Source organism: Onychomys torridus, chromosome 19 (assembly GCF_903995425.1).
Source record: "Onychomys torridus chromosome 19, mOncTor1.1, whole genome shotgun sequence".
NCBI classification, from domain to species: Eukaryota; Metazoa; Chordata; class Mammalia; order Rodentia; family Cricetidae; genus Onychomys; species Onychomys torridus.
In genome coordinates, this window is record NC_050461.1 from 26,709,544 (window position 1) to 26,725,993 (window position 16,450).

At 36.8% G+C, this 16,450-nt stretch overlaps 1 protein-coding gene across 1 annotated transcript in view; it reads right to left on the bottom strand.

Moving 5' to 3' along the window:
* Themis (thymocyte selection associated) overlaps positions 1–16,450 on the bottom strand; it is a 174,431-nt gene that overhangs the window by 91,470 nt on the left and 66,511 nt on the right. The window contains exon 3 of the mRNA XM_036168522.1: positions 10,296–10,754. Coding sequence (XP_036024415.1) covers positions 10,296–10,754 — 459 coding nt within the window. The remainder of the gene's footprint in view (positions 1–10,295; positions 10,755–16,450) is intronic.

Sequence of the window (16,450 nt, forward strand, 5' to 3'; positions counted from 1 at the left end):
TATCCATAGTAGGAGAAGGAAAATCACATTTTAAATAAATTTATAAAGAATTTTGATTACCCAGTTGAATTTTTGTAAAATATAGTTCTGGTTGTTTAGTGTACATATGTATGTGCACTTGCATGTGCATCTGTGTTTGTGTATGCGTGTGTGTGTGTGTGTGTGTGTGTGTGTTCTGAGTTCTTTTAAGAAGCACTTGTTATTTTACAATGGGAAAAATGCAATTTTCTTTCCTGATAAAAAAGGAGATAGAAAGAATGTAAGCTGAGTTAGAAAATGTCACTTGCTGAGGCGCTGTCTTTGACTTCAAAATGACAGACAGAAAAGACAGCAGTAACTCAGCGTGAGAGGCATTCCTGGAGGTATTTGTTGCAAATTTTCTAGTTTGAAACTAGACTGAAGCAGAAGCAATATGTACTTGACAACCATAGTTTAGACTTCCCAAATTTTCCTTCTGGGTAAATATGAATTATTCTGGCCGGGTATGTTATCAGGTTATCCAAAGGGAGTTGTTATGAAAAGCAATTTGGTGCCATTTTCTCTAACAAACCAAGACTGGTTCTGATCTCTGTGTGTGCCTTAGTCATTTTCCCTCTCTCTCTTTCTCTCTCTCCTTCCCTCCCTCCCCCACTCCAAATGTTATTCAGAGGGTTCTGCCTTTCTGTATGACCCACCAGAGAGGCCCTCTTATCTCAGTCTGACTTTTTAGGACCCAGTAAAAATTATCTTCCAAGAGAAAACAAACAATTACATTTAATCTTAGTCAGTGTTGGGCAGTGCATGTTTCCTTGGATACAAAATTTTCCCTTGTAGAACACTGAACATCTGCTTGGGTGGTCTTACTGAGAACATGAAGGCAGGGAGTACCACGTGAAACAAGTTACACAGCCATGGCTCCTCCCCACTTCCTTTCCCCTGTATTGTTATTTAATAGGAGGGTCATTACTTACTCATTGGGCAGTTTCACTTTTTAAGCTTGATCTCTTTGTCAATTGCCTTTTAAGGTACATATTGGCATTTTTTTTTAAACAAAAGCACTGTTATAAATTCTGTGGCAGTATATTAGCCAGTGAATTGTTTTGTTACATTCTTGGAATGGATAATCCTCTTTATTACACCACAGTTAGGAGTTATAGTGGTGATTTCTGAGTTCTGAATTTTTCCAGACTCTTAAATTAAAATGTATTTTCTAGCTCAACCATTTTAACCCAAATTTTCTTGGTATTTATTTTGTGATTGATTTTTTAAAAAAATTTATTCAGATTTATTTCAAGTGTACTAATGTTATACTCTGGCATTTCTCTAGATAATCTCCTCTAACTTCTCACGTTCATATTTTATTTATTTATTCATTTGTTTGTTTATATTTGAGTGTTTCAAGACAAGGTCTCCATATGTAACCCTGGCTATCCTAGAACTCACTATGTAGACTAGCCTGGCCCCACACTTACAGAGATCTGTCTGACTATGCCTCCCAAGTATTCAGATTAAAAGTGGACACCCACATGGCAGCTCATAGCTGTCTGTGACTCCAATTCCAGTTCTGTAGATATCACTGTGTGTAAATAAAATGCTGATTGGCCAGTAATCAGGCAGGAAGGATAGGCAGGACAAGCAAAGAAGAGAATTATGGGAACAGGAAGGCTGAGTCAGGAGGCACTGCCAGCTGCCGCCATGAGTGCCAACATGTAAGATACTGGTAAGCCACGAGCCATGTGGCAAGGTAAAGATTTATAGAAATGGGTTAATTTAAGATGTAAGAACTAGATAGCTAGAAGCCTGAGACATTAGGCCAAACAGTTTAAATAATATAAGCGTCTGTGTGTTTATTTTGTAAGTAGACTGTAGGACTGCTGGAGCTTGGTGGGAGCTGGAGAGAAATTCTCCAGGTACACAACACACACATGCAGGCAAAACACCAATGCATATTAAAAATGGGCACCACTATGCAATGATAACACTTGTTCATATTTTAAACATTAAAAAAATATAGATTTGTTCTAAACCTTGAGATTTGAAGAAAATATTCTATGACCCTCATTGAGAAATTAAGTCATTTAAAAATGAAGATACATGTTTTTGCTATATGTTTATTTACAACACTATTTTACCTTTCATGCTTTGAGTTTTTTTAAACAAATCTGAGAAATAATGTGTTTTATACTAGATGATATATTTCAGTATATTTTCTATTTGTTTAGGTTTTTTGTTTTGTTTATTTTTTAAGACAGGGTCTCCTTTTGCAGCCACACAATGATTATTTTTACATCTAGACAGGATTAGGCTATAATTCCCCCTTAATTAATCACTAATCTAAGTTTGGCTGTGAAGATGCCGTGTCTATGTTACTAACAACTGAACTCAATTGAAGGTCTTAAACCAAAGGTTTCCCAGAAAAAAAAGAAATTCTGCCTCAAGGTTCCAGCATTATTTCACACCTGGGTTTCCACCCTGCCTGCCCACCCTACAGGCTTAGGACTTATTATCAGCTTCACACTTGCAAAAGTCAATTCTTTTACATAAACAAATAATACTACATGTACTGACCAATTATATGTGTATATATGTATAAGTAGGTATATATACATGAATACATATTTCTGTGAAGAATACTAACAGAAATAAATGTAGTATTTGGTAGTATAAAACATATATAAACATAAAGAAAATATTTACCACCTTCTGCTTTCCTTTTGATATTTCTGTTAGCAGTAATGAAATAGGTGAAATGGAAGCTAACTAGTCTGTTCACATGAGATATCATGTCATGACAGAATGTTCATGGATATATCAAGAAAAGCACCTCTAACCAAAATAATCCTTTAGTAAGAATATAAACAATAACAACTTCAGTGCCACGAAGCTAGCATTCTTTTTAATCATTAAAATCACAAATATGCCATCATAATAAATCAAATAGACATATGCTGGGTCAGGAAAAAAATGTTGTTACCTAAATAGGATCTGGTGTATGGTGTGATTTAAATATTTGTTCATAAACATTATTTTATTGCTTTAATCACTCACTCTTGTACTTGACTTACTGGGTACTTATTAACATTTATTGTATCAGAAGCTTTAAAATAAATGTAAATACCTTAGAAATTTCCTTATTCATGAAAAATTATTTTACTAAAATACTGTTGTATATGTACAACAAATTAATATTTGCAATAATATCATCCAGTCCATTCAAAGTTTATAGTAGGTCTAGCTAAAATTTTGGTCTAAGATTAATTAAGTAAGCAAAGAGATTTATGAGTAAAATATATTTTTCCAATCTTCTTATCCCTCAAACTTACCACAAAGATAAAATAGTACAACCAAGAGAAAAGAAAACACACAAGCAAACAAACAAACATGAACAAAAAACCAAAGAGTTAGAGTCAAAGTATTTGACGTCTGCAAAGTGAGGTAAAGGAAGACAGAAATCTTATTTTGGCAAGTGAAGTGGTTTAGTAGACTGGTTTAGTAGACTAGGACCACAAATGAGCATGTGCTTGAGGACACAGACATGGGTAAAAGTATGTCTTTCTTGTTCTGCCGAATTCCCAAGATGCTTAGGAATTGGAGACATACAAGTCCCTTCAATCTGAAAATGAAGCTAGTGGTTAAAACCAAGGACCTTTTTTTAATGTCCCAATATTAAACTCAGGTCTCCACACTATTCTAGGGATGGTGCGAACCCCCACCCACACCCCCAACTACTTCTCTGCTCAGGAAACAGGAAAGGAACTCAGACCCTGGAGTAATGGGAAAAGTGTACGTCTGAAAACAAAAGTGTTAAGTCTAAAACCATGGGGACCAGGGTGAGTCCTTCAGCTACTTGTCATTCCCATTCAGTGATTTCATAACCCCACAAGACAGCGGGGCAATATCTCAGAGAACCTGAATAAATTCCATAGGGGGAAAAAAAGCATACAACTGTATGTAAAGATAATTCCCAGTGAGACAGCTGTGACGAAAAAGCCTAGAACTCAAAAACACAGAGATTATCCATAAATGGTACCTCAGCTGAAAGTTTTTTAAAGTTGTCTCGCATGCAAATAGCAGGCACTAATGAAACCACTTCATCAGAATGGCTGATCAAAACTGTGTACTCACTCATAGTAGGATATTAGATGTAAAACAAAGATGACTAGACTGCTACACAACTCCAGGGAGGCTACCTAGAAAACGGGACCCTAGGAAAGACACAGGGATCACCCAATGACAGAGAAATGGATGAGATCTACATGAACAACCTGGATGACAGTGGGAGTGATGAAGGGCAAGGTTCGAGGGAAAGAGAGCTTAGGGGAGCAGGAGATCCCAGCTGGATCAAGAACAGAAAGGGAGAACAAGGAATAACAGACCATGATAAATGAAGACCATATGAGAACAGGAAGAAGCAATGTGCTAGAGAGGTCCCCAGAAATCCACAATAATGCATCCACTGAAGGGCAATGGTCGAGAGAAAGCCTGATCTGACCTAGTCTGGTGATCAGATGGCCGAACACCCTAACTGTCATGCTGGAACTCTCATCCAATAACTGATGGAAGTGAATGCAGAGATCCCCGGCCAGGCCCCAGGTGGAGCTCCAGGAGTCCAATTGTCCAGAAAGAGGAGGGACTGTAAGAGTGTGAATTGTTGAGACCAAGATTGGAAAAGCACAGGGACAAATAGCCAAACAAATGGAAACACATGAATTATGAACCAAAAGCTGTGGAGCCCCCAACTGGATCAGGTCCTCTGGATAAGTGAGACAATTGAGTAGCTTGAACTGTTTGGGAGGCATCCAGGCAGTGGGACCAGGACCTGTCCTTAGTGCATGAGCTGGCTGTTTGGAACCTTGGGCTTACACAGGGACACTTTGCTCAGCCTGGAAGGAGGGGACTGGACCTGCCTGTACTGAATCCACCAGGTTGAATTGAATCCCCAGGGGAATCTTGGCCCTGGAGAAGATGGTAATGGAGCGGAGGGGCTGGGAGGAAGGTGGGGGCAGGGGTGGGAGGGGGGAGGACAGGGGAACCCATGGCTGATGTGTATAATTAAAACACAAGTATAATAAATAAAAAAGGAGAAAACAAACAAACAAAAAACAAAACAACACAACCACAACAACAACCCCAGGAAACCAAATGAAGGCTATAAAATACAGGTATAAACATCAACACTGTGGGAAAATATAAATATCTTATCTGGAATAAAATAGCTTATTGCATTCTTAAAGCCAAATTAGGGTAACCTATTTTAAGTGACGTATAAGCTAATTCTAAGAAATTAAAGATGTGGGAACTGAAATTTAAAATTCATCATTATAGTGGAACTGTGATTAAGAGAATTTCCATGGAGGTAAACCAAGTCAGTGAGACAGAACAAAAGTCTTAGTTTGGGGCTGGGCCTGTAATATGCAACTGGAAGTTAAAGAAAGACAGAACACAAAATATTACTGAGAAGACATTATCAAAAAAGTCTTTTCAGAAAGGAAACACCTAAATTTCCAGATCCAAAATTGTCATCACTGTGAAAGAACAGGCCACCACAGGCCACAGCAGAGACCACAGGATGCCACAGTCTCTCAAAAGCAATCATAGAAGAGGGAGGAGCAGAGATTTCAGGAAATTGTTGTCCACCTAGAATTTTATAGTGGCTAACCTGTCTGTCACATGTGTGGGCATGGGAGATAAAAAAAATTTTCAAACTTGCAGTTTCTTTACTTATCTTAGGATGGGTGTAGAGGATGGACAGAAAATAGAGAAAGGGGAATTTCTGTATTTGATTAAAGAAACAGCTATTCAACACAAATGCAAGGCAGAGAAAGGCACTGTCAGGATGGTTTGTAATGGAAGCCCTATGTAATATGTCTATGGCAGCACATTAAGGCTGGAGTAAGGATGGGAGACCCCAGAAGGAATGCCCTCAGGGGAAAAATAGAAATCGACTGACATCTTCACTCTGGGAAATTGCATTGTCTGAGTTTCTTTTTTTTCTCTTTCATCAGAAATGTTGGAGATGTAGGGAAGGATTGAAAAAGTCCAATCCAGAACAACAAAGTCATCACAACAGGAAAAGAGTTATACTCATCATAAACTACTTGGGTCACAATCATATTAACAAAAATGCTGGTGTTGAGACTTGACACCATGCACTGTGAGTTTGGAAATGGGAAATAAGAAGAGGAGATATATGCCCATGGCCATATGAGAAAGTTAGTCATTACTATCTAAAATGGTCCATGTCTTGAAAACCATCAATGTTCCTATTATTAGGGAATGGGAAAGCAAATTCCAGACAGCAGGGAAGAAAATACTAACAGGAGTTACCTCAGAGTAGGAGAATGTAGGGAAATTTGAGAACGGTCAAAGCCGTAGTGTTTCCATGTAACTTTGTCACATCTTTCTTGGGTATTACTCAGCTTTTTTATTTTAATAAAAAGCTGAAAGTATTTTTAAAACTAAGTGACAGAAAGAAAGGAAATTGCATAGTGATGCCAAAAGGCCTTAGGAAACTACAAATGGGGGTATTTATCTCCTATTCACTTATCATCTAAAATACAATATCCAAAACTATCCTTTTGAGTCTCCTTTTTACTTAGTGTTTTTAACCATCTGCATCTTGCATGAGTAGATGTCTTTCTATAACATCATAAAGTCTGGGCCCCCAAGCTTTGAGCAGCATTAAGCTTTTCTCTGAAAGATTAAGGAAAGGGATCTGTATGATGTTGATTTTTTTTTTTTAGTTAAGAAGTAACTAATCATTAATGCATGCAACAAAACATAATATTAACAAAGTCAATATTCAAGACCTCTATTTTTATAAAGCAAACTTAAATTTATAAATATTGAAACTTTCATGTGCCCAATCACATGAATTTCATATCTTTTTTAAAAAACAGAAATACTTTGTGGTAATTTGAATGTAGTTGGCCTCCATAAGTTCACAGGAGTGACACTATTAGGAAGTGTGTCACTGTGAGGGTGGGTTTTGAGGGCTTTTATATGTTCAAGCCATGCCCAGTGTTCCAGACCACTTCCTGTTGCCTGTGGGTCAAGATTTAAGAACCCTCAGCTCCTCCAGCACCATATCTGCCAGGATGCTGCCTTACTTCCTGCCATGATAATAATGGGCTAAACCCCTGAACTGTAAGCAAGCTACCCCAATTAAATGTTTTTCTTTATAAGAGTTGCCATGGTCATGGTGTCTCTTCACAGCAGTAGAAATCCTAACTAAAACACACATATTGAAATTATTTTTATGAGACCAATAATTACAGATTTCAGATACTTATCCTGATAGCATGGTAACACTTTGACCAATCTCTGAGTGTGTCTGGTAGCCAGGAACATATTAGGCCTAGAATGGCATTTTGACCAGAAACCAGGAACATGTTTTTCCCTTTAACACAGTGGTTCTCAGCCTTCCTAATGCTTTGAGCTTTTAATACAGTTCCTCTTGCTGTGGGGACCCCCAACCATAAAATTATTTTCATGCTACTTCATAACTATAATTTTGCTACTGTTAGGAACTGTAATGTAAAAATGTGTTTTCCAATAGTCTTAGGAGACCCCTGTGAAAGAAGCATCTGACGGCCAAGGGGTTGTGAACCACAGGTCGGAACTGCTGCATTGTTTCTGCTGCTTTTCTTTTACTGGGATATGAATTATCACACTAATAACATATTAATAACATAAAAACCAGCTTTAAGAGGAAAATATTTGTATTCCCTCCTTTTAGTTACTTACCATATTCATTTTCCCCCCAGGAAATCAGTATTTCATAGCCCTTTAGGGACCCATGATTTTCCACCTTCCTCTAAGGTTACTATAAAACATCCTATCCCTCCCAGACCAGTTCTTTTTTACTGTCATCTTGGGGGAAAAAACACTCAAGCCTAAGGGGTTTAGACTGATGCCCAGGTATGGTAGAAGCAACTGTACAATGTCTCTTGAGTTCAAGGAGTATCTAACCTCAATCAAAAAAAAAAAAAAATGCAAAAATGCAAAGGAAAGCCACGATGGAGTGAAAGCATCATTCCCTTGTCATATTTCAGGGAAAACACCTATAACACAAAAGTTTCTTTTTTTAATGGGGCACTTGTGGCAGGCTACCATCTTTTTTTTTCCTCTAAATACTCTGCAGTCTATATACATGCAAACTAGTCTCTCACAGTACATATCTTGAGCTGCCAAACAGATAAGAAGTAACACTGAAAAATTTTACAAAAATAGTGGTCCAGCATAAGGAACATTAAAATTTAACTGTAATTCATAGTAAATACAGGGCTGAAACATTTCATGAAGGATGTTTAGCCAAAGGTTGTTGCTTGGTTGGCAGAAAACTGTATTTAAATCTACCTAAACAATTTCTTTAACAAACCTTGCCCTTCTGCTATTCACATTTAATAAATGCATATCCATTCAACCAGGAGATGAAGTCAAAGGCTGAGAATAAGGTTGATCAGTTGACCATGTTCCCATCCAATAGACTTCTAGACCCCGTGGATGGTACATCTTGTACATACCTAAGTACATCTGTGTTTCCTGTCTTTCCCATTGCTATGTCCACTGAACAGAACTCCTATCCAGCTGAATTTCCTGATGGAATTACTATGCTCATATGTTCTGCCTCTCCCAGCTTAACAATCTTTCTTGATTAGAATAAATCTCAAGTTTATCTCTTTGGACAAACTTCATGACCTTCTGTGGATGGTTACACACACACACACACACACACACACACACACACACACACACCTGCCATTCATATGTTTATGTTTATCTCTGCCCTCTTTTTTTTTTTTCATATAGCTATGTTGAATTTCCACTCACTTGCTTAGCCACTCTCCCATAAATTGCCTCTGCAGTGGGTCTTTAAATTCATCTTTGCATCATTTGACTACTTCTCATTCATCTGTCAGCACCTGATTCATAATCCAAACTCATTAAATGTTCTATCCCCTCTGTCCACATGTTTGGGTTCTGGGTTTGTTCTCATTTGTAAGCATATAATAGGTAGAAGATGATAATTTTAGAAAATTCACTGATTTGAAAATAAGAAAATGCTATCTATTATTCATGACCAGTAAGACAAACTCAATCATCCATCTCAGTTTCTTGTTTTGGGCCAGCTAACACAGCACTACTATGAGTTCTAAAATTTACAGTGGTCTCAATATTTTATAAAATCAAACCATACAAACTGTTCTCCTACCTTTAGATCAAAATGAATTGATCCAATTTTAATTAAATCTTTTAGCATGATAGAATTTAACACACAATTCTAAAACCTGTCAAAAGATTCACATAATTTCTTTTCATAAGTGTATAAGAACAACGAGGGAAGAGAAAAATCAATTTTGAGACATTTAAGGAGGTAGCTTTTCACAAGCTTAATGATCTTTAAGTTCTTTAGTACTACTTTGGAAACAACACAACTCACTCAAAGCTCCCCTTGTGAAAGTTATCGAGCCTTGGATCTCACCTATGTTATACAATTGTCCTCATCTATATTCTGTGTTCCTTTTTTAAAATTTCTTATTTGAGATAGAGTCTTGCTAAGTTGACCAGGGTGGTCTTGAACTCTCTGTGTCACCCACCCAGGTAGGCCTGAACTTGCCATCTTCCTTCCTCAGTGTCCAGAGATGCTAGGAATATATTGGGTGTGCTATCAGGCTTGGCTAGATCCAGGATCAGAATTCTATAATCCACTAATGGCTTCATTTACATACCATAAGCTTGAAATTTTGAGGTATTAACATCTTTGGAATAGCAATGCTTTATGCAGGTACTTTTAAAATATAAAAAAATTAATGAAGATTATGTATTGAAATATAACAGTTTGAAAATTAATTTACCTTACATTCTTCCTTAAGTCAGAGAATCTACAATAAAAGAATTGTGACTAGTCATAAGAGGCTGAGATTAAAAAAAAAAGTTGTCATGAAATAGAAGTAAAGGACACTGTGTGAAAAAAAAAACAAGAAAGCTGCTTTTGGATACTCCTTTTAAAAATTAACTCGTAATAACCAGTAATAAAGAGAACTTGCATTTTAATCTACCTTTAGCTGATAGTTACAGCATCCTGGGCTTGAATAGCATTATACACTTTATAACATAACCTGCATACTCACTACTTCATTTGCTCCTTAAGTCAGATCTGTTGTGGTTTTTTTAAGCACATATGAAAAATCTAAGAGACTTAATGAATGGCAGGGACAGAGTCCTATTCTTCAGTTTCTAAATCCATTGTGGGGTTCTTCACAAACCCACACAATGCTCACTCACCCAGGGCATCATTATCAGTGTATACTTACATTTCAGCACACCTTGGATTTCATAAACAGGCTTGAGAATCAAAGTCCCATAAAAGTCTTCAGGAAATGGATTGGGTAAGTCCCACTTGTTTGAGAAATTTGTAAGCTTCACAGTCCGTGTTCTGTTCTTTGGAATCTTCCATTCAACAATTTCTTTTAGGGTATAAATATGTTCATCCTCACACTCATAGAATTCTCCTTCGTGTGACAATGGCAGAGTAAATGAGTGACTCTGATGACTCCTTACCACACCGCAATTCACCAGTATTTCTCCATCAATCTCTTCCACTGAGTTCAGCCTTATTGGCTCACCCTGCTTTATGGTGAGATTCTCTAGCTGTATATCCTTCAGGTGATAAAAGCAAGGATGTCCCAGTCTGCTGGATCCAATTTGAATGGTTCTTGTGATTTCTTCCATTGTAAGGTATGGAGTTTTATCAGCCATGACCTTAAACAGACCTAAAAAGAGAATCATGTGATTAGAGTTATTATATTGAAAGCTCTCATCAGAAAATCGTAATGATAAAGTCATAAAGCAAGCATAGTTTAACTTTTACATCTTAGGTGTCTATTTTATGATAAGTGTGTGGGCATGAGTCTGTTGATGTGCATGCACATGTGTGTAGAGGCCTAAAAACCACCTTAGGAATACTACTGTCCTTTGAGACAAGGTCCCTTTTTGGCCTGGAGCTCACCGATTAGGCTCTTCAGTGAGGACCAGGACCAAACTCCATTTTCTCAGAACTGGGATTATATAGGCTCCATGCCCAGCTTCCTTACCTAGAAACTCAGGTTAGAACTCAGGTCCTCAAGCTTGCTATGCAAGTATTTAATTGACTGAGCTATATCCTCAGCCCAAGATGCTTATTTGAGTCTTAAAACTCTTCTATGAAAAATGTCAGCATATACTTAGATTATTAAATCATCTGAACAGGAACAGAAATGGAAACAAGGGGAAGTTTCTTGAAATACCAAATACCCTGTCTTCAGAAATAGGAAACCCAGCTAAGATGTGTGCTGTCTTAACTACCAATGTGATTTTAAGAAAGGCATTTAATCTCTCTACATTTTTCTAATTTTGAAAAAAGAGAAGACTTGATTAGCTTTTCGGTGAATATATTCTCCTTTAGACACACCAATTAAAAAGTGGAATACATTTCCTGGAAGGAAATAGATGCAGTCAGATTTTGATTGAAAAGCTGTACAGCTGGAACCAGAGAATTAATGTACTAAGTGTAGTTGAACCATATGCTTTAAAATACATTTGATGTTGTGTATACTTTACCATAATGAAAAATAATTACATCATTCTAATTAATGTGTGAGTTCTAAGCTACTTTTGAAGCACTATGACTCTCCAAAGGGTAATTTGACATGTAGAATGTCCAATTTTTCTTTCTATAGAATTCTCAGAGGAAAACACACATTAATAAATCATAACATAATGTATCACAGTATATCAGCTCTCCTCACAAGGCTTCATGAAATTATGTTGGCTTAGAATGTTGCTTGGACTCATTTTTGTGCATATGTATATACATATGAGTTGTGAGTGTGTTCATCCATTGGTACCCATGTCTGGGGGAAGGCAGGAATTGACAGAGGGTGATGTCCTCAACCCCTTCCACTTTATTTATTGATGCAGGTTCTCTCTCATGAATTCAGAGCTCACTGATCATCTAGTCTAACTAGCTTGCTTGCTCCAGACATCCCTTGAATTTGCTTCCTGAATACTGGGATGGCAGACACCCGCTATGCCTGCCCTGATTTTTAACTTGGGTTCTGAACTTTGGACCTCATGCTCATATAGCAAGCCCTTTTCCCATTGAGTCGCCTAACCATCCCTCAGGACTGAGTATCTTCAGTGTATTATTCTTTCTTTGTATTGTTTCTCTGTTTTCAAAAAATAAAACATAAATACATCATTTTTCCTTTCCCTTCCTCCCTCTATCCCTTTGTATGCCCATCCCCCACCATTCTTCCTCTTAAAATCATGGCCTCTTTTTTTTAGTTGCTATTGGTGTGTGTGTGTGTGTGTGTGTGTGTGTGTGTGTGTGTGTGTGTGTGTGTAATTAGAATACAGTCTTCTCAATTTATTTAGTTAGTAGTATATGATTTCAGGCTGACCAGTTGGCATTGGGTAATCAACTAAAGGCTCACCCCTGGGAAGGACTATTTCTCCTATTTTCCGCATCCCTTAGTCATCTGTAGTTCCCTGTCTAGGGTAGGCCTCTGGGTATTTCCTCCTTCCGTGTTAGCAACGTCTATTGATGCTGTGCTTCTTCTGGTCTTGTTCAGGCAGCCATATTGCTGAGGTATCATTGGTGAAGGAGCCCTGTCCTTTCTATGAGACACAATTTCACAGCAGTTTACCTGGTCCTCTAACTTACAATCGTTCCACCCCATCTTCTGTGATGTCCCTGAGCCTTGGGTAAGGAAATTGTGTTGTAGATCAGCTTCTCTGATTTTTCTACTAAAGTTTCAGTGTTTTCATTATCATAATAATTTATATCTTACTAATTTCACATTCTGTACTTTTCTCAATATCACTACCTTGAATTTTTATTATTTGAAACATAGCTTTTTTAACATGCTAAGGAATTTCTTTCTTTAAGCTACTTTTTTTTCTATTTGTGGGCATGTGTGCATTATATTATATTCAGAAATGTATTTGTTAAATAGATTTTAGTATATGCTATAGAAAAATAAAGACAAAACTTGTTTTCTCATATAAAGTGATGAGTGAGTATGTAATATACTAGCATGCTCTAAGGAGAGAGCATATTTGCAAAGCTTAAATGATATGGCATGGAAGAATATCTTGGTGGTTTATTCAATAAATGTATTCTAATTAAATTTATCAATATAACAAATTAATTAAGTTGTGGCATCTTATATGCACATTTATAATTATTTTTCTAATTTTTCTGAAAAAAATGTTCTTTAATTCTATGTTTGATCACACAAAGTGAAAAGGAATTCAGGTTACATTTAGAATACAAATTCTTGAAAAGGTACCAGTGTCTTGTATGTAGCAAGCAAGTACACTATACTTAACTAAAACCCAATCCCCTGTACTTAAAACCTTTCTATATTGAAAATTGTTCATCTACCAAATGGTATACACGAAGACTACTGGAAAAAGAAGCATTTTCTTTGGAAGATTTTTTGTTGTTGTTTGTTTGTTTTAGGAATTTTTATATCAAGTAAAATCCAATACTTTGTATTCTTGAATTTGCCATACTACTTGAGTCTGTGTGTGAGCATGTGTGTACCCACATGTGTTTAATCTCATTTGTTAGTGTATAGTTACTTGTAAGATTCTACAGTCATTATAAATAGATAGAAAGTACCAGTAATTTGTGAAATATGTTTTTAAATGGCTATCTAGAAGCTCATAAAGTAGTTTTATTTCTGTTTTAGCTATATGAATGACTTGAGCCACAGAAGAATTATTTAGAGTCATCTTTCTTGAAGAGTAGAGTCACCTAAAGTATTAACAGACCTAAAACATTGGGGATCAGAAGTTACCTGACCCCCACCAGCTACTATTATTTCAGGTAAATCACTCCATCTTATTGGATGTCTTATTGCAAGAAGAAGTTGTATCTATGAATTTGTATGTTTTCTCTTAGAAAGTGACATAGAACATAGTTTAACATACTAAATGGTGGGATACAGGGACTCTGTTTCACTAATTTTTCTCTCACTTACTATTGCAACCAGTCCTAAGAGGTCCTCCTAATAATTAGCCATTGGTGTCATGTAAAATGGGACAGGTTTACTTTTACTGAGAATGGCATCACATTGCATATTTAATTTACAGTGTAAGAAGCTAAACATAAAATTAAACACAAGACAGGTCTGTTGTGGATTTCATCACCTCTATCATCTTTTTGCACAAAGAATACAAGGATTTGGAACAGAGAAAAATAAAACCTATTCTTCTCACTCCTAGTTAAGCAGCGAACTTGCTGTTCATGCTTACTTACTTGTCTGAACACTGGGTTCAAATATCATGTTCATTTATTTTTAGGTCTGTTTTTCAGACAGTGGGAAACAATCTTGGTCTTTAGCAGTGGCAGCATCTTTTTTTATAGAAGTCTATCCACACACATGGCTCCTTCAGCTATAGTCCCCTTTAAGCTTCGTTTCTGTGGTGAACTATCTAGAGAAACTGGAACAGTTCTCTCTATTGGTCTCTTTGATGCCACCGGTCACAATGTTTAGGGATATGATACCAATAATTTCACAATTAGAGGTTTCCTTTATGGGCATGCTTTTTCCAAATAATGTGTGCTATTCTTTCACATTGATCTATTTGTCTATCGGTCCGTCCATCCGTCCATCTATCTATCTATCTATCTATCTATCTATCTATCTATCTATCTATCTATTATGTGTGCATGTGTGTGTGTGACACACATGCTCTGGGAAGCAGGTAAAGTCAGAAGCTAACTTGGAGGGGTTGGGCTTTTACCTTTCTACCATGTGGGCCTCAGAGACTCAGGTTATCAAGTTTGATCACAAGTACCTTTCCTTGCTAAGCCATCTTGTTGGCTCTTACTGTTATTCATAAATTAGGAGAATAAATTTTTAGAATGAACATGTTACTTGAGAAAAAATTTATAAGGAAAATGAAGTAAATTAAAGTAGTGAAGTTAGTTAAGAAATGAATTTATTCTTTCAAGTCTATTATTTTACATTGTGAGGGAGTTATAGCTTATGATTTTTTGTTTGTTTGTTTGTTTTTTCAAGACAGGGTTTCTCTGTGTAGCTTTGCACCTTTCCTGGAACTCTCTTGGTAGCCCAGGCTAGCCTCAAACTCACAGAGATCCACCTGGCTCTGCCTCTCAAGTGCTGGAATTAAAGGTGTGCACCACCACCGCCTGGCTGCTGCTGATTTTTATTATATTTATGTGCACACATTGTATGGAAGTGCCCATGCCATGGCATATGAGAGGAGGTCAGAGGGCAACTTTCAGGAGTCAGTTCTTTCCTTCCATGATGTGTGTCCTATGGGTCAAAAGTCAGATCTTCAGACTTGGCAGCAAAAGCCTTTACCCTCTGAGCCATCTTGTCGGCCCTTTACCAATACTGAATGATGTTCAAAACACTAATAAGTGAGACATTTTTAGACATATCCAAGTCTGAACAATGTTTTATATGCACTGTTTATCTTGATAATTATCTTTTGGGAACAGTAAAGCAAACATCACTACTGGGAAACATGGAAAAGGTCACAATTTTCACAGCCTAATCACGGCTCTAAAAATCTCTAATAAGAGCTGTGACATCCAAATTCTGCCTCTAGCCGCTAAGCCAATCTGTCTCCCTGTCACACATATGACTTACAAGGACACTGTTCACAAGAACAACGTGTTTATTCTGAGTCACAAGGCATGTTTGCGGCGCTCCCAGGTGGTCTTCCCTTGGCACAGACCAGCCTGTCTCCCCCAAACCCAGAAAGACAGGATCACTCATTGGTAGTTCTCTGTGCATGGTTTATTCTCATCAGATAGTTTCGTTTTTTGGTTTTTGTTTGTTTGTTTGTTTTACCCTTTTCTCTCCTGTATAATCAATTTTCACAGAATTAGAGTATACATTTAAAAGTTATGTCTCCTCAAAATATATCAGAGCATGACCACGAATCCACCATATAAAATCATTTAGAAGATTACTGAATCTTTCCACTCTAGTCTAATTCTCAACCTTCTTTCCTAGTTGCAACCAAATCTATTTCCTCTATCTCCAACATAAATAATGTTGAAATAAAATTTGGCTTCTTTTTCTCATTATCTTCTCATATCAGCAATATTAGAGTTTTTAACGTATTAGCAGTTCACCATGGGCAACAATTTGTATGCATGATACAATTTCATTTTCAAAATAGCAACATAAAATAGTTCCCATTAATAAAACATGAAGGTTTCACAAATACAGATGTGAAATTTTGAATAAACTTTCTCTTATCACAAACTCATAGAAACATAGTAGATTTTTTGGCTTTCAAAGGTACAAAGCCTTAATCATTTTATGCTTTTCATTATATTTCATTCATATTTTTAAAAAAGTTATGCATTTTCAACTTTACATCATTATGACAAATCACCAGCTGCCAGGTCTTTCATAAGTTGACACAGGTTGCTTCCAGG